The following is a 17,610-nucleotide window of genomic DNA, read 5'->3' as shown; positions in this document are numbered from 1 at the left end:
ATGAGATGATGCCTTTCAGCATCTTCCTATATAGCTGCTGCCTGATATATGTGTTTCCCATAGTCTGGGAAACATACAGTGGGGATTCAAACCAGGAACTTCTTGCTCCCTAGGTAAGTTACTTCCCTGCTGCGCCATTAGGTGGCTCTCTAAATATTTAGGTATTTATTATTTATTACAATAACGTCATGTGCCCCTCTTCAGTCCAAATGGATTTCCAGAGCAACTTACAGCACAGCTAAAAACAACAGCAAAATTAAAAAGCATAAAAACAACAATGCATTATTGGCAACACAGCATACAAATATAAGCATAGGACAGAATACAATGAAATGGATCTAATGGGACTGGTAAAAAACACAGCTGGCGTTTCACCTGGTGCAGAAAAGATGTCAAACTCAGCACCTGGTGAACCTCCACAGGAAGCAAACTTCAGAGGCAGTGCACCATCATGAAGAAGGCCCTCTTTCCAGTCACCTGACAGTGGTGAGATCCAGAGAAGGGCCTCTGAGGAGGATCTCAACACAGATAGCATCTGTTTGGATGATAAATTAGGCCAGCAGTGGCACAAGCCCTTTGGGCACCTGAGATGTGATACCAAGTGCTGCCCTCTTGATCTCCTGCCTGCCATCACTTCACCTGCTGCCACCACCACCCCTCCTTCATATCAACCTGCCATTCTCATGTGCCACTCCTACTCCTCTCCCCTGTTCACTGCATTTGAAAAGAGAGAATGAACGTAACCCAAAGTTTGGCTTAAAAAAAGCCAAATCTGGCAACCGAAGAGTGAAACTGAGAGGAGAAGGAGGTGTGGAGGAGAGGAGAGGAGAGGAGAGTGGTGTACTAGCGTGCCTGGCACTCCAGCACACCACTCTCCTTTCTTCTCCACACCGTCTCTTCATTCTCCTCTGCTGTAAATCCTCTTCCAATATATTAATTACTGCTATTCCTCACAGGATGGGGAACAATTCATTGTGTGTTACTCTTGAGGAAAGAGAAAAAAGAAGAGAAGAAAGCAGAAGGGGGTGGGAGGTGAAGCAACTGTTGGTTCCCCCCATCAGTGTTCCCTCTACAAGGATTTCTAGATATTGTTGACTATAACTCCCATAATCCTCAAGCAAAAAAAATTGCAATTGAGGATTCTGGGAGTTGTAGTCAACAACATCTGGGAATCCCTGTTAGAGAGAACATTGCCCCTCACCATTCTTTGAAGATCCACCAGTTTGCCTCATTATGGCGCCAGTCCTGAATTAAACAATACTCCACTTGCTATTAGATTCATTAGTGGGTCCAATGAATCCAACTCCATTTGGATGCAAGAAGGAACTGTTCAACATTCATACACTCTTTGTATGGCATGGAGATAATCTCTCTGTCCAAGTAGCCAGTGCTTGCCAGAAAGCAAGAGGAAACAAGTCTGACCACAGGGCTATGAATACAGCTGCTAAGATCATGGAACTGCAATATCTTATCCAATGGCTGCTTTGTTGTTCTGAGGCCTGAGGAGAGGTCCTTTTCTCACACATCTTCCATATAAATTATTGCCACAAAACACAAGCCACTAATGCTTCTTTATCCTGTGAGGGATACCAATAATTGATTCTAACTTTTAAAACTTGTCACTGAGAAACTGTCTCTGTTACCAGTACTCAGCTCTTTAAACAAGTAGACCTCAGCTCATTGCAAATTGCCTGCCACAGCCTAGATTTTTTTTTTTAAGTGAAATGGGGTGGAAAGCTCTTTTTTGGGGAGGGCTCCAGCTTTTCCAACTTCCATTACTCTTGCTCTGTCCCTTCTTCCAAACACTAGTCCCTACTACTCCTCAACAACAAATAGCCTTCCCATCATCCTGCAAGCTGGAGTTGTCTTAACCTCCTTTCTCCAAACCAGTTACCTGCCTTTGTTTAATTTGATGAGCTCCGAGTACGATAGTTCAAAATGTGAATGACAGAAAGTTGGGCACTGGCTAGTATACACATGTAAAATTGATAGGGAATCTGTTATTTGGCACAGACACAAAATCCGTGGAATTCTGAGTTTTCAGACTTTTTAATGAAAATTAAATTCATCCAGTACTCAACAACAGGGACATCTAGCCATTGTTTTTCATTTCTCTCTCTAAAATGCAGAGCTCCCTCCCCTTCCTTCTCCTTCTCCCCCAGCATAGGCAATTTGATTCATGTGCTGCAAAAGTTAATAGGATTACCAGCTCATTAGAATAGCACACAGTTATGAAAATGGAAATGGTCCGTCTTCCCCATAAGTGTTTCAGCAGAAACCAGAGTGTTGAGTCCCTCTGTTTTTCGGCTTTTACAGTCCTGAAGTTCCACTACTCCTCCCAGTAGAGCACAACTGCTAAACAAACTGCCTCCTTCAAGGATATCAAGAGATCATTAAGATTCTTATTTGTCTGTTCCTGAACATAAGAGCAGGCTGGAGGGCAGTGCACACATCTGTGCTTGTTACAACTCCCAGAAACAGTCATAATTTGAGCAATTTTGTGAACATCACTTCTGAAGATAATTAGCAGTATGAATTTTCTAGTAGAGTCTGAGAAACATCACATGTCTTTCTGAGAGAAGACAGGGCTGGAGGAACATGCTTATGAATCTCTAGCATCCACTTCAATGCTAAATCCTAGAGGTAACCCTCATGCTTGTGCTTTAGCTTAAACCAGAGATGTGTCAGGACCCTTGCCTGCCTGGAAGCTATTCCCTATGACCTAGGAACCCAGCTCCCAATCCCAAACATACGGAAATTGGCTGAGATTACTTGACTGGGAAAGGCATTTTGTGTGTGGTCTGAGTCACTCTCGATTATTATTGCATTGCATGTTTTAGGGCTGCATTCTTACACTGAAAACAGAGACCAAGACTGAGCCAGTGGTGGCTGTTACAGTGGATGACGCCCCAGTTGGGGCAATCAAAATCAGCTGGAGCAGAATTCCAGCAATCATCTTAGCACAGGTAACTCGGAGTTTCTTGTTTTTTTCTCCATGCTCAGCTCTTCCCTGTCTTTTTCTCTGCAATAATCTTATTATCCTACTTTCTGGTCAGACCTGTAACTTGGCCATAATATTTGACTCTTCTTTACTCTTTGCTCTACAGATCTAATCTCTTGTTAAATATTTTATTTAAAGCTACATATGTAAATAATACTTTAAAGACTGAGTAGTGTAAGCAAAAGAGATAGATCCCTGGCCTGAGGAGCTTACAATTGCAGTTTTGACAGTGTGAAGTCAAAGAAACAAAGAGTCAGGACGGCAAAAATAATAAAAAAAATTTGTTTCAGAGATGGAGACTAAGGGGTTAAACCAAATGTTTTGATAAAAGGTGGCATTTGAGGTGGGATTTTAAAATGAAAGAGAAAGATCCGAAGCAATACCTCCTAAGGGCACTGAAAGGGAATTCAAGACAAAGAGGGTAGCAAGGATAAATATATGTCTCTCATCATGACTATCTGAATGATTCAGGGAGCCATAAACATTTAGTATTTGCTCAGAAGGTCACGTCCACTCCAATTTACAATGCTCTGTATGTAGTTCCTCCCACTGCCCTTGAGACCTCTCTCCTGCAGCTTTCCTGCATGCCCCAAAGACCTAGCCTTTGTGTTGTGTTTGAAGAAGTAAGCAACTGCTGGTTATTTCTGCATCAATATTTCAACACTTCCTTACTTTTCTTGCTCTGCTGCACCACCTGAGCTGCAGCAGCCCAAACACATTGGTCAAGAATCAGATAATACAGCCAGCAAATAGCCAGGTTAGCAGCTCCTTACAAAGTGTGCAGCCAAATATGCCTCTTTAGCTTCATTAATAATATCTGTCTCTCTATATGCAGTAAAGACTCAATTTCCAACACACCTCATCTCTACCAAGATTTGGGTCTCGGAAATTAATCTGAGCCTTCATAACTCAGCACCCAGAGGAAGCAAAATGAAGCAAACTGACAAGTCAGCAAAATAAGGCCTTAAGGTATTCCGAAGGCTGCAGACTTGGCTGTAACAAGAGCTAATGGGAGGTTTCAAAGTTAGTAGGCAGCAGCTTCCACAAATTAGAAGCATCTCTTAGTCTTTTATGAGAACGCTATCCTTTTTAGTGTCCCACGATCAAGGCAAGCAGATTCCTTTACTTCAGCTGCTCGGGCATCAACTACTGACTTCATGCACACATTTGTACATAAGGTTAAGTCTGTTCCCACTGGCCAACATTACAGTGGGATGTCAGTGTTAGGGACCCACCAGGGCTGCTGTGCATGTGGTCCCTCTAGCTCAGTATTGTCAACACTGACTGGCAGCAGCTCTCCAAGGTTTCAGGCAGGAATCTTTCCTAACCCTACCTGGAGATGCCGGAGACTGAACCTAAGACTTTCTGTATGCAAAGCAGATGCTCTTCCACTGAGCTACGGCTCCAAATAACCTAATGACTGAGTGTGGGGGCTGTCTCTGTTTTTTACACTTTTAATAACAAGTGGACATGGAGGAATTACAGACTACTCACTTTGTGGTGAGATTTCTCTGTTAAAACAGTCACGTATGTAAACCTGACTTAAAAGGTATGCCCGCCAAAACAAGTGTTAGCCCACTGCTTTCAAAGCAAGAATAAAAGCAGAAGGAGGAATAACTATGTTAAAGGTTGCTTTAAAGTCTGCAATCATAACAGAAGCAGAGCAGACTGTGGTATAATGTAGCAGTATGATTACTCCAGGGGAAGATTCCTTAAGAAGTGGATGAGTTAATGTAAAAATGATTCACATCAATAAATAGCAGGGCTGCCATCACAATACAAAGAAGAAATGCCGATTCAATCACATGGAAAGGATGAGAGAGTGAGGAACTGACTCTACTGCTATACATGATCTTCACAGAGGAAACCACTCAGTTATTTATTTCTTCCTCAACAAATAAGGCATGTCTGCTTATTAATACAGTGCAAAGTGCTGTCTCCTCAAAGGCAATTAACAATCTCTGTTCAATTATTAACCAACTTGGTACCACAACCCCATTTTTTAACTTTGTTTTTACCAGTACCATAGAAAGCAGATTTTATTTATTTATTTATTAAATTGTGCATACTGCTTTCCCAAGCATGTTGCCCAAGGAAGTACACAATAAGCAGAACACAAACTAAGGCTGGTAGAACTCCATTTCATTAAGAGGAGAAGGGGATATTGCTTGCTGTGGCTACCAAGCCTCAAATGATAGCAAATGCAAGCAATATCCCCACAACCTGATACCCTTAAAAACAATTTTATCCAGCCAAAATTAAACCTTTGATGGCTACAATCCTGTACACACTTACCTAGGAATAAGCTCATTGGGTAAAGTGGGTGTTTATCCCACTTTATCCAAGTAAACATGCATAGGATCAAATTGAGTTGGACCACTGAATTCAATGGGAGGGATTTATTGCAGGTATTTAACTCTCTTATTGAATTCTGTGGGACTTAAACATGCCTAACTTTGGCTGAATTGTGCCCCAAAGCAAACAGGCACTCTTAGAGGCCCAAGAAATAATGTGCCTGGAGAAAAAGTATTGATTAATGCAACTTAGAACCCTGTTTTTGCAATGATTTACATAGAGGGTCTTACTGCCTATACGGTTGATTCATCAAGTTTTTTATCTGATAATATAATGATCACATGATTACAAAAGAGGGGAAAAGAGGTTACTCCAGAGATGAGTAAAGTCAGTAGAAATTTATATAGGTTTCAGTTTGGTGCTGCATCAGACCCTGACTGCATTGCTAACATTTTCTTTCAGTCAAAGCTGGTTGATAGAATTCATTTTTATTATCGACAATTTATTTCACAGTCTTTAGGAAATATTTCACTGCAATTGCCAACAATACTACATAATGAAATTATCTTCTCACTTATTTAAAGCCATAATGTGATGTCCTAAAAAAAAATCCTATTATCTTCATGGAAGTGTTCTCTAAAAACAAACTCTTCATTTTTGCCATGGAAAAGCTCTTTGTGGGCCTGTTATATATATATATTTGACAATTTAGTGGCTGTAAAGAGAAATATTCATGTACTCCATCATGGTCACTGCTATAACTTATGCCAGTTACTACAAGTTGACAGATTCCCACTAGTATCAGTGCAACACACCGTCAAATTTCATATCACCAAATTTCTTTAAAGTGGATCCTTCTATATACTTGATACCCTTTATGTTATCTGCTTTACAGTATATAGTTTGTTTGTTCTGGAATCCTTAGCAAATTGGACCAAATAAAGCATCCATCTGAGAGTTCTTAAAGAACTCAAATGTGAAAATGCTGATCTCCCAACAAAAATAAGTAATTTGTCCCTAAAAATCAGCCTCTGTGCCAGAGGACTGGAAGGTAGCCAGTGTAACACTGGCCGACATCCAGAGCAGTCTTCCGGTAGTGCAAAAAGAGATCTTTCCTAGCTGTGCTGGGTACCATGCAACCATGGGTGTGCAGCCAGGGGAGCAAATTCTGACGATCCACTCTGGCTCTGGGAGTCCACCAAGTCACTCAAAAATGTGGCTCTGAGGGTTGTGTGACAATAGGCATCTGGTTGGCCACTGTGGAAAATAGGATGCTGGACTAGATGGGACTTGGCCTGATCCATCAGGGCTCTTCTTATGTATTTCTAAACAAGATGGTTGGTTTTTCATAAATTGGTAATTTCTTTAACAACAACATTAAGCAGGACCTGTGAAAAGGACAGGAATTCAATGGGGGAACATCACTCATCTGTAGCAGAGGGAGCACACAATGACTTGCTCGGGATCTCTTAAGGAATCAGGAACTAAGTCTGTAGCAAGCCTTGGAGTCAAAGCCCAGGATCCAAAGAACTATGGAATTAGTTCTGCAACTAACTAAAAGGGGCTTTATACTGTTTTTTCTCCTATAACATTTCCTTCCACCCAGGCCACAAGGCAAACTGCAGTTGAAATTTAGGAGTTTAAGAAAATGCTTTTGATATGAGATGAAGGAGGGAACTATTCAAAGAGAAAAATGTAAAGAATTCCACTTATGTGCAGCAGAAGCTTCTTGCAACCCAACCAAAGCCACTAAAACATAGAGATGGCATAGCAATTTGACAAAGGCAGCAAAGTACATGATTGTGGGAGATATCAGATTCCCTAGGAACTGGCTATAAACACACTATATGGTAAAGTAAGGGGAAAAAATACATATTAGAAGCAGCTTTTATGGTTATAACTCTGAAATGACCTCAATGCACATTAAAAATCCGGCTGAAATATTTACAATATGCTATAAAAAACAAAGAGACAGAACAATTGGAGATAGGTCTGTAGCTCAGTGACGGAGCATCTGCTTTGCATGCAGAAGATTGGCAGTTCAATCCCTGGCATCTCCAGGTAGGGCTGGGAAAGATTACTGCCTGAAACCTTGGAGAGCTGCTGTGAGTAAATGTAGACAACACTGGGTTAGATGGACCAGTGGTCTGATTCAGTTTAAGACAGCTTTCTATGTTCCTATACACATATAATGGAAATAAGCCCCACTGAATTTAATGAAACCTTCTCCAAAGTGTGCATGGTATTATAGCCCTAAAATTTAGAACTGAGATAGTTTTTTTAAAAATGCAAACAACCTTAACCACAGTGTTCATGATCATCCTAGGCAATGGGACATGACAGAAATAGCAATGTTCCAAAATTTAGTAGCATATATGTGAGGGGAGGCCAAAGGTTACTAATTTTCAAAGCAATGGAGTCCATATCACACAAGAACAAAAATATGGTGACAAATATTAGTTCTGAAACCTTATTTTAATTCATTTGAAGTATTTATACTGGCATGTAACGTTATTCATATGCAAATTATCAATTGTATTAAAGGTTTATAAAAAATGAAAAACTTGCTTTACAGTAAGTAGAATCTCTCACTAAATAATCAGTGTGATATAAAAATATATTCTTCAAAATTAATTAATTATAATTGGTTTTATATCATAATTGTTTTAATCATTTTATCCTGTTTTTATATTTGTTGTATTTTAAGTTATGTACACTGTCTAGAGATGCACATGTCAGGGGGTATAGGAATGAATGAATGAATGAATGAATGCATCCTAGACTTAGCTTTCAAGTGAACTAAATCTTGTTCTGCACCCTAGATATAGCTTTAGGTCTATAAATTCTAAATAGCCAATCAAACCAGTTATGAAGGTAGAATGCCAGCAGGGGAGGCGGTGCTTCCTAGTATATTGCACAAAGTGTTGCATGTATGACTGTCTCCTTGAGGGAAAGAAGTCACGGGTGTGAGCTCAGTGCAAAGAGCTCCTACGTTCCCTCGCTCCCTGAAAGCCAACATGGCTGACCTGGAGAAGCTCAGGGAGACAGAGAGGTGTGTGGATGAGACCCTCAGGAATGTGATAAAGGTATCGCACGCCCAGGCTGATGGCACCTCTGCTGTCATGGAGAAGAAAGGTCTCAGAGAAGGAGGACATCAGTTTGAGGAAGAGGGAAACACAACCTTAGTAGGGAAGCCTTCCTTGGGAGATGCGCCCATATCCTCTTGCACAGAGGATGCTCCTGGCGGGGGGGGGGTGGGTTAAGGCCTCCTAGTATTGAGTGATTCGATCATTAGAGATACAGAGGGATGAGTTTGTGACCCATGTGTAGATTGCACAGTTACCTGCCTGCCTGGTGTGAAGCTTGCAGACATCACACTGCGTCTAGATAGGCTGTTAGGCAGTGCCAGGGAGGAAACAACTGTTGTGGTGCACATTGGCACTAATGATGTTGGGAAATGCAGTTGGGAGACCCTGGAAGCCAAATTTAGGCTGCTAAGTAGCAGGACTGAAGTCCAGGATCCCAAGGGTAGCGTTCTCTGGAGTGCTACGCATTCCACGAGCAGGGCCAATGAGACAGGCAGAGCTGATGGGTCTCAATCAGGGGCATATCTAGGGTAGGGCAGGCAGGGCACGTGCCCCAGGTGCCACTTGAAGGGGGTGCCATTTTTTAAATAAAAATTTTTTTTAAATGGCCGCCGAAAACAAAATGACCACCGTGCATGTTCAAATGGCTTCTGTGAGGCCCTAGGCCATGCCAGACCTCTCAGGGGCCATTTGAGCATGCACGGTGGCCATTTTGTTTTCAGCTGCCATTTAAAAAATAAAAATAAAAAATGGCCACCGCACATGCTCAAATGGTCCCTGTGAGGCCCTAGAGGCCAGCGGGGGGAGGGGGAACCTTTGAAGACCTCCCCACGGCCTTTAGGAAGCCCCCCGAAGGCGCTACAGATAATTCTTTTTTTAAAATTTAATATTATATGTCACTGTTTACATATTCAGTTTGGCACTATGTACAGAGAATCAGGGCTTGTGAATACTGAGCTGAAGCTTATGAGCTAGGATTGTATTCATTTGTGCCTACTTTGCTTCTTGTGATAGGTGAGTTAAATGTGATGTCTTAATAATATGGCTATTAATGGTGAGTTTGTCTTTGAATCAGTGTAAAATCCTTAGTATTAAGGCCCACTGGAAGTTTCTTGCTCTCTTTCTCTCATTTTAACTGTCTTTCTGAAATACTAGAATATATTCCAAGCAGTGACACAGTTTACTATGCATATCCTTTAATTATTTTCAGAGTATCTGTCAAAAGTCAAATTCTCCATTTATTTTTAAAACATATGTAATAGTGATGCTACAATGCATAGTAGAGCATTAGACAGGCACTTCTGTTTAGTTTTCCAAGTACACCTCCATATAGTATTTGGGTATTTCATGAGCCCCAGCACACTGAAATTTGTAGTTTTCCAGCATTTTTTGGTCTGGCTACGCCCACTGCTAAATAATTTTTGAAATATTAAAAGATTAACGAGCTTGACTTGTATTTTTCAGCTGATATTATGGTAAAGTTATCTGAAAGATGGGTGTCAGATGTTTGGACAGGGGGTGCAATTTCAGTGGTTTCCCTAGATATGCCTCTGGTCTCAATGTGTGGATGAGACAGTGGCACAGGGAGGAGGGGTTTAGATTTGTTAGGCACTGGGATACATTTTGGGGGCAAGCAAAGCCTGTCCAAAAAAATGGATGGGTTCCACCTGAACCAAGATATAACCAGATTGCTGGTGCTTAAAATAAAAAAGGTCAAAGAACAGCTTTTAAATTGATGCCTAGGGGATTGCCGACAGGAACTGGGTGATATCTGGTTTGGCAAGCAAAATCCCCTAAGGCTGCAAATGTTTCAGATAAAACAGAAGGGGACAGAGTACAACCAGAAGTAGAGCACAAGGGTAGCTGGTCTAAAAGGTCAAATGACAGTAAGGGGGATAGCACATGCAAACACCAGGTAAGAGACTCAGCGTATAAGGTATCTATATATCATAAGGACATAAGAACAGCCCTGCTGGATCAGGCCCAAGGCCCATCTAGTCCAGCATCCTGTTTTGCACAGTGGCCCACCAGATGCTGCTGGAAGCCACAGGCAGGAGTTGAGGGCATGTCCTCTCTCCTGCTGTTACTCCCCTGCAACTAGTACTCAGAGGCATCCTGCCTTTGAGGCTGGAGGTGGCCTTTAGTCCTCCAACTAGTAGCTGATGATAGACCTCTCCTCCACGAAGTTATCCAAACCCCTCTTAAAGCCATCCAGGTTGTTGGCTGTCATCACATCTTGTGGCACAGAATTCCACAAGTTGATTATGCGTTGTGTGAAAAAGTACTTCCATTTGTTGGTCCTATATTTCTTGGCAATCAATTTCATGGGATGACCCCTGGTTCTAGTGTTATGGGAGAGGGAGAAGAATTTCTCTCTATCCACTTTCTCCACAACATGCATGATTTTGGAGACCTCTATCATGTCTCCCCTCAGTCATCTTTTTTCTAAACTAAATAGCCCCAGGTATTGTAGCCTTGCCTCATAAGGAAGGTGCTCTAGGCCCCTGATCATCTTGGTTGCCCTCTTCTGCACCTTTTCCTGTCCTACAATGTCCTTTTTTAGATGTGGTGACCAGAATTGTACGCAGTACTCCAGGTGTGGCTGCACCATAGTTTTGTATAAGGGCATTATAATATTAGCAGTTTTATTTTCAATCCCTTTCCTAATGATCCCTAGCATGAAATTGGCCTTTTAAACAGCTGCCGCACATTGAGTGGACACCTTCAACGAGCTGTCTACCACGACCCCAAGATCCCTCTCCTGGTCAGTCACCGACAGCTCAGATACCATCAGCGTATACTTGAAATTGGGGGTTTTCATCCCAATGTGCATCACTTGACACTTGCCAACACTGAACCACATTTGCCACTTTGTCACCCACTCACCCAGTTTGGAGAGATCCTTTTGGAGCTCCTCACAATCAGTTCTGGATTTCACTACCCTGAAAGAGTTTGGTATCATCTGCAAATCTGATACCAGTTACGAATGCCAGAAGCCTTTGAGCCATGATGGGCGATCTGGAGTGCTTGGTTGTGAAAGAAAAAAACATACATCTAGTGAGGGGAACAGAAACCTGCTGGAATGGTGAGAACCAGTGGGACACTGTTATTCCTGGATATAAACTCTACAGAAAGGAAAGCAAGGGGCAGATTGGGGGTGGAGTAGCACAGTATATTAAAGAATTGATAGAATCCAATAATCTAGGAAAAGGTGCAGAAGAGGGCAACCAAGATGATCAGGGTCCTGGAGCACCTTCCATATGAGGCAAGGCTACAGCATCTGGGGCTTTTCTTTGTTTAGAAAAGTTGCAACTGCGGGGAGACATGATAGAGGTATATAAAATTACGCATAGAGTGAATGTACAGAGAGAAATTTCCCCCCTCTGTTGAAATTTCACAACACTAGAACCAAGGGTTATCCCATGAAACTGAAGGTTGGCAAATTTAGGACTGACAAAAGGAAGTACTTTTTCACACAGTGCATAATTAATGTATGGAATTCTGTGCCACAAGATGTGGTGACAGCCAGCAGCCTGGATGGCTATGAAAGGGGCTTAGACCTGTCCTCCATGAACTTGTCTATCAACAGCTATTAGTCTGGTGACTATGGGCTACTTCCAGCCTCAGAGGCACAATGCCTCTCAATACCAGTTGCAGGGGAGCAACAGCAAGAGAGAAGATATGGCCTCGCCTCTTGCCTGTAGGCTCCACAAAAGCATCTGGTGGGCCATTGATTGTAACAGGATACTGGACTAGATAGGCCTTGGGCCTGATCCAGCTAGGCTATTCTTATGTTCTAAATACATACATACATAAAATGAATCTCTCAGTCTCTCTCTGTTTTAATAGTCATGGTATTATAGATATTTTGACTGCAACCCAAAACAGAATTAAGTGCACTAGAGTCCATTAAAATCAGTGGGTTTAAGTGCGCTTAACTAATATTGAATTGTGGCTTCACCTAGAAAATCTTTCCCCACTTATGGTTCCACTGGATTGAACTTGCAGCAACTGCAGAATTGCAGTTATAACTAGAAGATAACTAGAAGATATAACTAGCTGCTGTATAACTTTGTCCCCCCCCCCTTTCTAAACAGATCATAACTATGTGGACTTCTATTCTGTAAGCAGTGCAGGAAAAACTAAAATCAATATTTGCTAAATGAAAAAAGGACCAAAAAATACTGCTGAAACAAAGTACTAGACCCCAAAAAACCTATCGCAGGCAACAGAAGAAAAGCTTGCAAACTCTCCATATATATTAATTGATAATGTTGATCTCCCAGTGAAAAATCTTTCCTCTCCTTTAAAAACATAGGTTACTCACTTCAGTAAATGTTGTGCTACAGAGTGATGAGCTGAGAGACGTCCCTCATACATCTCAGTAGATGCCCACTGCATGATGGCTTGGTGCATTCGATACTGCACAGTAAGCATCTTCATAACACGGTCGCCATACTTCTGAAGCAGACGTTCCATTAAGCTAAGAGAAAGACCCTCAGCAGCAGCCCTGCAGCAAAAGAGTAATTAACAAGATAATCTAAATAAATGGAGGGGAAGAGTGAATTCATTTAGAAGACTGCAACTTGGAACACTTCAACTTCACCTCCATGTTCACCCCTCAGATTTAGAGGGAATGTCAACTTCCATTATAAATAATGGCTATGCCTCTATAACTCAACATAGGACCCAGCTGTGCATACAGTTCTCTAAATCTAAGCAAATTCACTCCAAAATGCCACCCAGAATCATATGCTAAGCACTGCTCTGGCACCTCATATTTAAGGCATACAAAAGTTCTATTACAGTCAATGGGTCACAGATATCCAAAACACACAGCATGTTGGATTGTAGTCTTATATTGTAAGTCCTCTGGATAGGGATTGTGCCACCTACTCTGTACGGTGCCAAGCATGCAGCCAATACTTTATAGGCTTGTTCACACAGCCGTGATCTGGATAGGGCGAACATCATACCCAGTTTCGAGAGCTGTGCACGCTTCCAATTTTCAGTCATGTGCAAGTGAAAGACAAGGTAGGAAGAGGGGAGAGTAATACTCTGCCAAGCCCCAGATAGGTAGGACAAGCATGCCCTATCCAGGTTCTGTCCCTAGCTTCTGAGAGGTAGGAGGAAAAACTGTCCTACCCAGCTAGGGCTTCGCAGATAATAACACTCCTCATCTCCTACCTTGTTTTTCACTCACATATGACTGGAAATTGGGAGCATGCACAGCTCTCAAAACTGCATTGGACACTTGTCCCAACCTGTTCATGAGTCTATGAACAAACCCAATACTGGGATTGTTATTTAACGTGTAAGTGATCTCAAGGTATCTCTGAAGCTAAGCAGGTCTGGGCCTGGCCAGTATTTGGGATGGGACATCTGGAACAGCTTCATGGAGGAAATGTGGGAAACAAAAGGTATACATTTAACAACTGACACGATATGAAATGGTGCCAATATCATTGTTGTCACAAAAATGGATAGGGAAAAAAATATCACTGGTGTCTGTGGACACCAGACATTTGCTGCATGCAGCACTTCTGAATTGCAGCCAGCAAGTTTTTTATCTCACCTACATTCCTAACAAATCTATTCAATGAAATAAGAAGCAAATCTATAGTCATCTCACATAGTTAAAAACCTTTTCTTTTAATGCCAGGCAGTAAATGTTCCAATGTATTCTTTTTAATGGAATCCCATAAAACGTAGGAAAGCCAATAAAGCTCACCATGAGTGTCAAATAAAACTTCTGTATACATTAACACCACTATTGCCAGGGTACTGTGCAACCCACTGGAAAAGTCCATAATAGACTATGTGGTGAATTAATTATGAAGAGATCTTTTTACCTTTTAATGAATGTTGATATTATTTCATCCCTAGTTATTGTCAATTACTGTGGATTTTGAGGGGAAAATAAATACAAATATTTTCGGGGGGGGGGAATCCCCCCCGCTTTCTCAGAACATCCACTGTTTGCAAGAGTATAGACTCTAGCCTGATTCAGAGATCATGCTATACAAATGTATATAGATGTCTGCACACTTATACATAAGCCATCTAATGGTGCAGTGGGGAAATGACTTGACTAGCAAGCCAGAGGTTGCCGGTTTGAATCCCCGCTGATATGTTTCCCAGGGAAACACCTATATTGGGCTGCAGCAATATAAATAGATGCTGAAAGGCATCGTCTCATACTGTGCGGGAGGAGGCAATGGTAAATCCCTCCTGTATTCTACCAAATACAACCACAGGGCTCTGTGGTCACCAAGAGTCGACACCGACTTGACAGCACACTTTTACCTTTACATTTATACATGCGTGTGACTGACTGTACCTGTGTTCATTTTAAAAGTGAACCTGGATACAAGCCTTTCAAATGCATGGTACTGATTGGAAGCGTACTTCTGTACTTGTATTTAGCATAACATTTGAATGACTGTACCTGTGTACAGATCTTTTACCTGTGTAAACTGTACACTCATTGTATGAGTGTTGAACATAATGTGTGAATGGGCCTTCTGACTCTGGGTCATGTGGATCTGCATATATGGGTTCATTAATTAGTAGTAGGCATGGTTCTGAAATTGCCCTCATTTGCATTTCTCCCCAAATTCTGGAGTTCCAAATTAGCTGGTCTTGTTTCCAAAGTAGAATCTATGTTATTAAGAATCCTCCATTGTTCCACTTTCCATTTCTGAATTTTGGATCGAGCAGTGTGCATGTGCCATTTGCTCTAAATGCCAATTCCTTCATGTCTTGTTTACTCTTTACATTAATAATGGACATATAATGGGCCATTGATAATAATGGACACATGTGCAATGATAAAACATGAGAAAAACCAGACAATGTAGTTGTATGCATGAACATGTCAAGATTCTTTTTTCATGATGTTTTACCAACACCAGTAAAACATTGCACAAAAGTCATATCAAATTCCTTTGCTTTCGAACATTATATAAATGCATACATGCAGACCAGTTCTGTAGGAGGAAATATGCAGATTTTATTTATCTGAAAACTTATATCCCACTTAAAAGTCCTAAAAGGCTCTCAAAAGCAGCTAACAAAAAGTCCTCACAATAAGATCACACTGAAATATATCAGCAATAGAAATAAGATTTCTACATGGTACCAGGATAATTCAAGCAGGATTTCCTGAAAGGAATTGAAAAGAAAAGAAAGCCACAGCAAACTCCACATGCTCCAATTCCGGAATTAATTTTAGAAATGTTCCTAATCAGACATAAAATCATGAAGAGTGCAGCACAGGGCAGAGTGAACTGAAGGAATAAATAAATTAAATACACACAACACAAGAACTGGCATTCATTGAGCTGTTTGGTAGCTTATCTTGAAGTGTCAAGTGCACAGAATCCTACAGGACCATAAGCCCAACTTACATATCCTTAGACATAGACCAATGTTTCACGCTATGGAATACCAGTGTTAGGGATCCCTCAGAATTGCTGCACATGTAAAAGACAGTTCCAGAGCACTGCTTCCATTTGAAGCAATGGAAGTAGCATGACACAAGTGCCCACACACTGCGCAACCTTCCATCTCCATTACACCTCTCAGATGCCTTTCACTCGTGCAGCACCCCCAGTGGGTCTCTAATGCTGGAATTCTGAGGTGCGGAACTTCAGCCAAATGATTTATTGAGGAAACCCCATTACAAAAGCATGTTGTAAAAGAAACATATATGTTCCAGATAATATCTAGGCAGCTTCCATCAAAGTATCCAGAATACAATAAGACACATGGGATGATCTGAATATTAGTCTACTGGTCTTCTTAACATTTCCCTCAGAACTTATTTCGTTCTTCTGTCAAGTCCAGTCATGAAAGTGTCACTCTCCCCAGTTAGAAATGCGTATCAAAAAAAGAGTATCAAACTCATCAAGAGGCAATTTTCAATCAATCAATCATCTTTATTACAGTCAAAGACCAGCGCAGGATAAAGTATAGATACAATATAAAAAAAACTCATGCTAAATAAAACAAAACTCTAGAAGCTAAATATGATTAAAATAGTAAAGTATAACTCTAAAAACTGTAAGATTACCTGTAAGGTAACCGGCTAAGCCTAAAAACTGTGGGAAGATTAATAGAGTTAATGTACAACTATCCTTAAAAGTAGGGCAACTAAAAATATAAAATGGATAAAATAACATATACAAGCTACATAAAAGTAATATAAAAGCTGAGAAGTAAAAGGCAGATTACAATTATGAAATCAAGCAGGAAAATGCTCAATAGTCATACATCTGTTGCCAGGAGTATTAACTGGCGATCAGAACCCTGCGGATCTTGCACGCTTCCCCACAGAACCTGGCAACATTGTACGTGAAGGACCGATTGTCAGCATCTTGGCATAGACTTGACTGGAGCGACCAGGGTATTTAAGAAGCAGGGAAGAGATGAGCCTGTCCCGACTATCTTTATAGAAGGGACACAAAAGGAGCACATGGTCTACGGTTTCCACCTCACCAGAGTCACAAGGACAGAGCCTTTCTCTGAATGGGATCTTCTTGTATTTGCCTACCAGAATGGCGGACAGAAGGGCATGACACCGGGCAAGGGTGAACACCCTTCTTGTATTTCCAATTGTGCCAGATATGCAGAGGGGGAGACCATAAACCTACGACTGTCTGGGGCCAGAAAGCCTGTCGCCTTAATTAAATCAGCCTGGCATTCCATGTCCAGGATCCTCTGTTTGATGGCGATTTTCGCCTTGTCCCCAGCCCACTGCAAGCAAAAGGGACGGAGAGAAGCCCAGCTGTGCCACTTTGATGAAGACTGCCCATTTCCATGAGGACTGGAAGTTGTCTTGCAAGGTTAGCGGAGCCAGGCCCCGCAATTTGAAAATAGACCAGAACACCTTTGAAATTCTCATGGGTCCATACTTGTTTCAAGATTTCTTATTAATTAACACAGATAAGATAGCCATTTCTGCCACTCAGCTGATGACAACAACCTATCAAGATCCTAACTGCATTACTCACCATTACATAGTGGAGGCATGACATCCTTTATGACAAGATAAATATTACCCTCACCACAGCATGCCTGTGGTATCAAGCATGGCATCTAATAAGTCACTCTTGTGGCCTAACATCATCATATGTTAAGCACGTGCTTGGCACCGATACCCTTATCTTTTACTCCCAACTTGTTGGGGGGAATAAGAGACAAGGGCATCAGAGCCAATCACATGCT

At 41.4% G+C, this 17,610-nt stretch overlaps 1 protein-coding gene across 1 annotated transcript in view; it reads right to left on the bottom strand.

Moving 5' to 3' along the window:
- The window catches only part of IGHMBP2 (immunoglobulin mu DNA binding protein 2), a 117,088-nt gene that overhangs the window by 30,670 nt on the left and 68,808 nt on the right, over positions 1–17,610 (bottom strand). Inside the window, exon 9 of the mRNA XM_053267986.1 lies at positions 12,710–12,892. Within this exon, the coding sequence (XP_053123961.1) occupies positions 12,710–12,892 (183 nt within the window). The remainder of the gene's footprint in view (positions 1–12,709; positions 12,893–17,610) is intronic.

This window comes from Hemicordylus capensis, chromosome 1 (genome assembly GCF_027244095.1).
Source record: "Hemicordylus capensis ecotype Gifberg chromosome 1, rHemCap1.1.pri, whole genome shotgun sequence".
Lineage (NCBI taxonomy): Eukaryota > Metazoa > Chordata > Lepidosauria > Squamata > Cordylidae > Hemicordylus > Hemicordylus capensis.
This window is presented reverse-complemented; position numbering and strand designations above follow the sequence as displayed.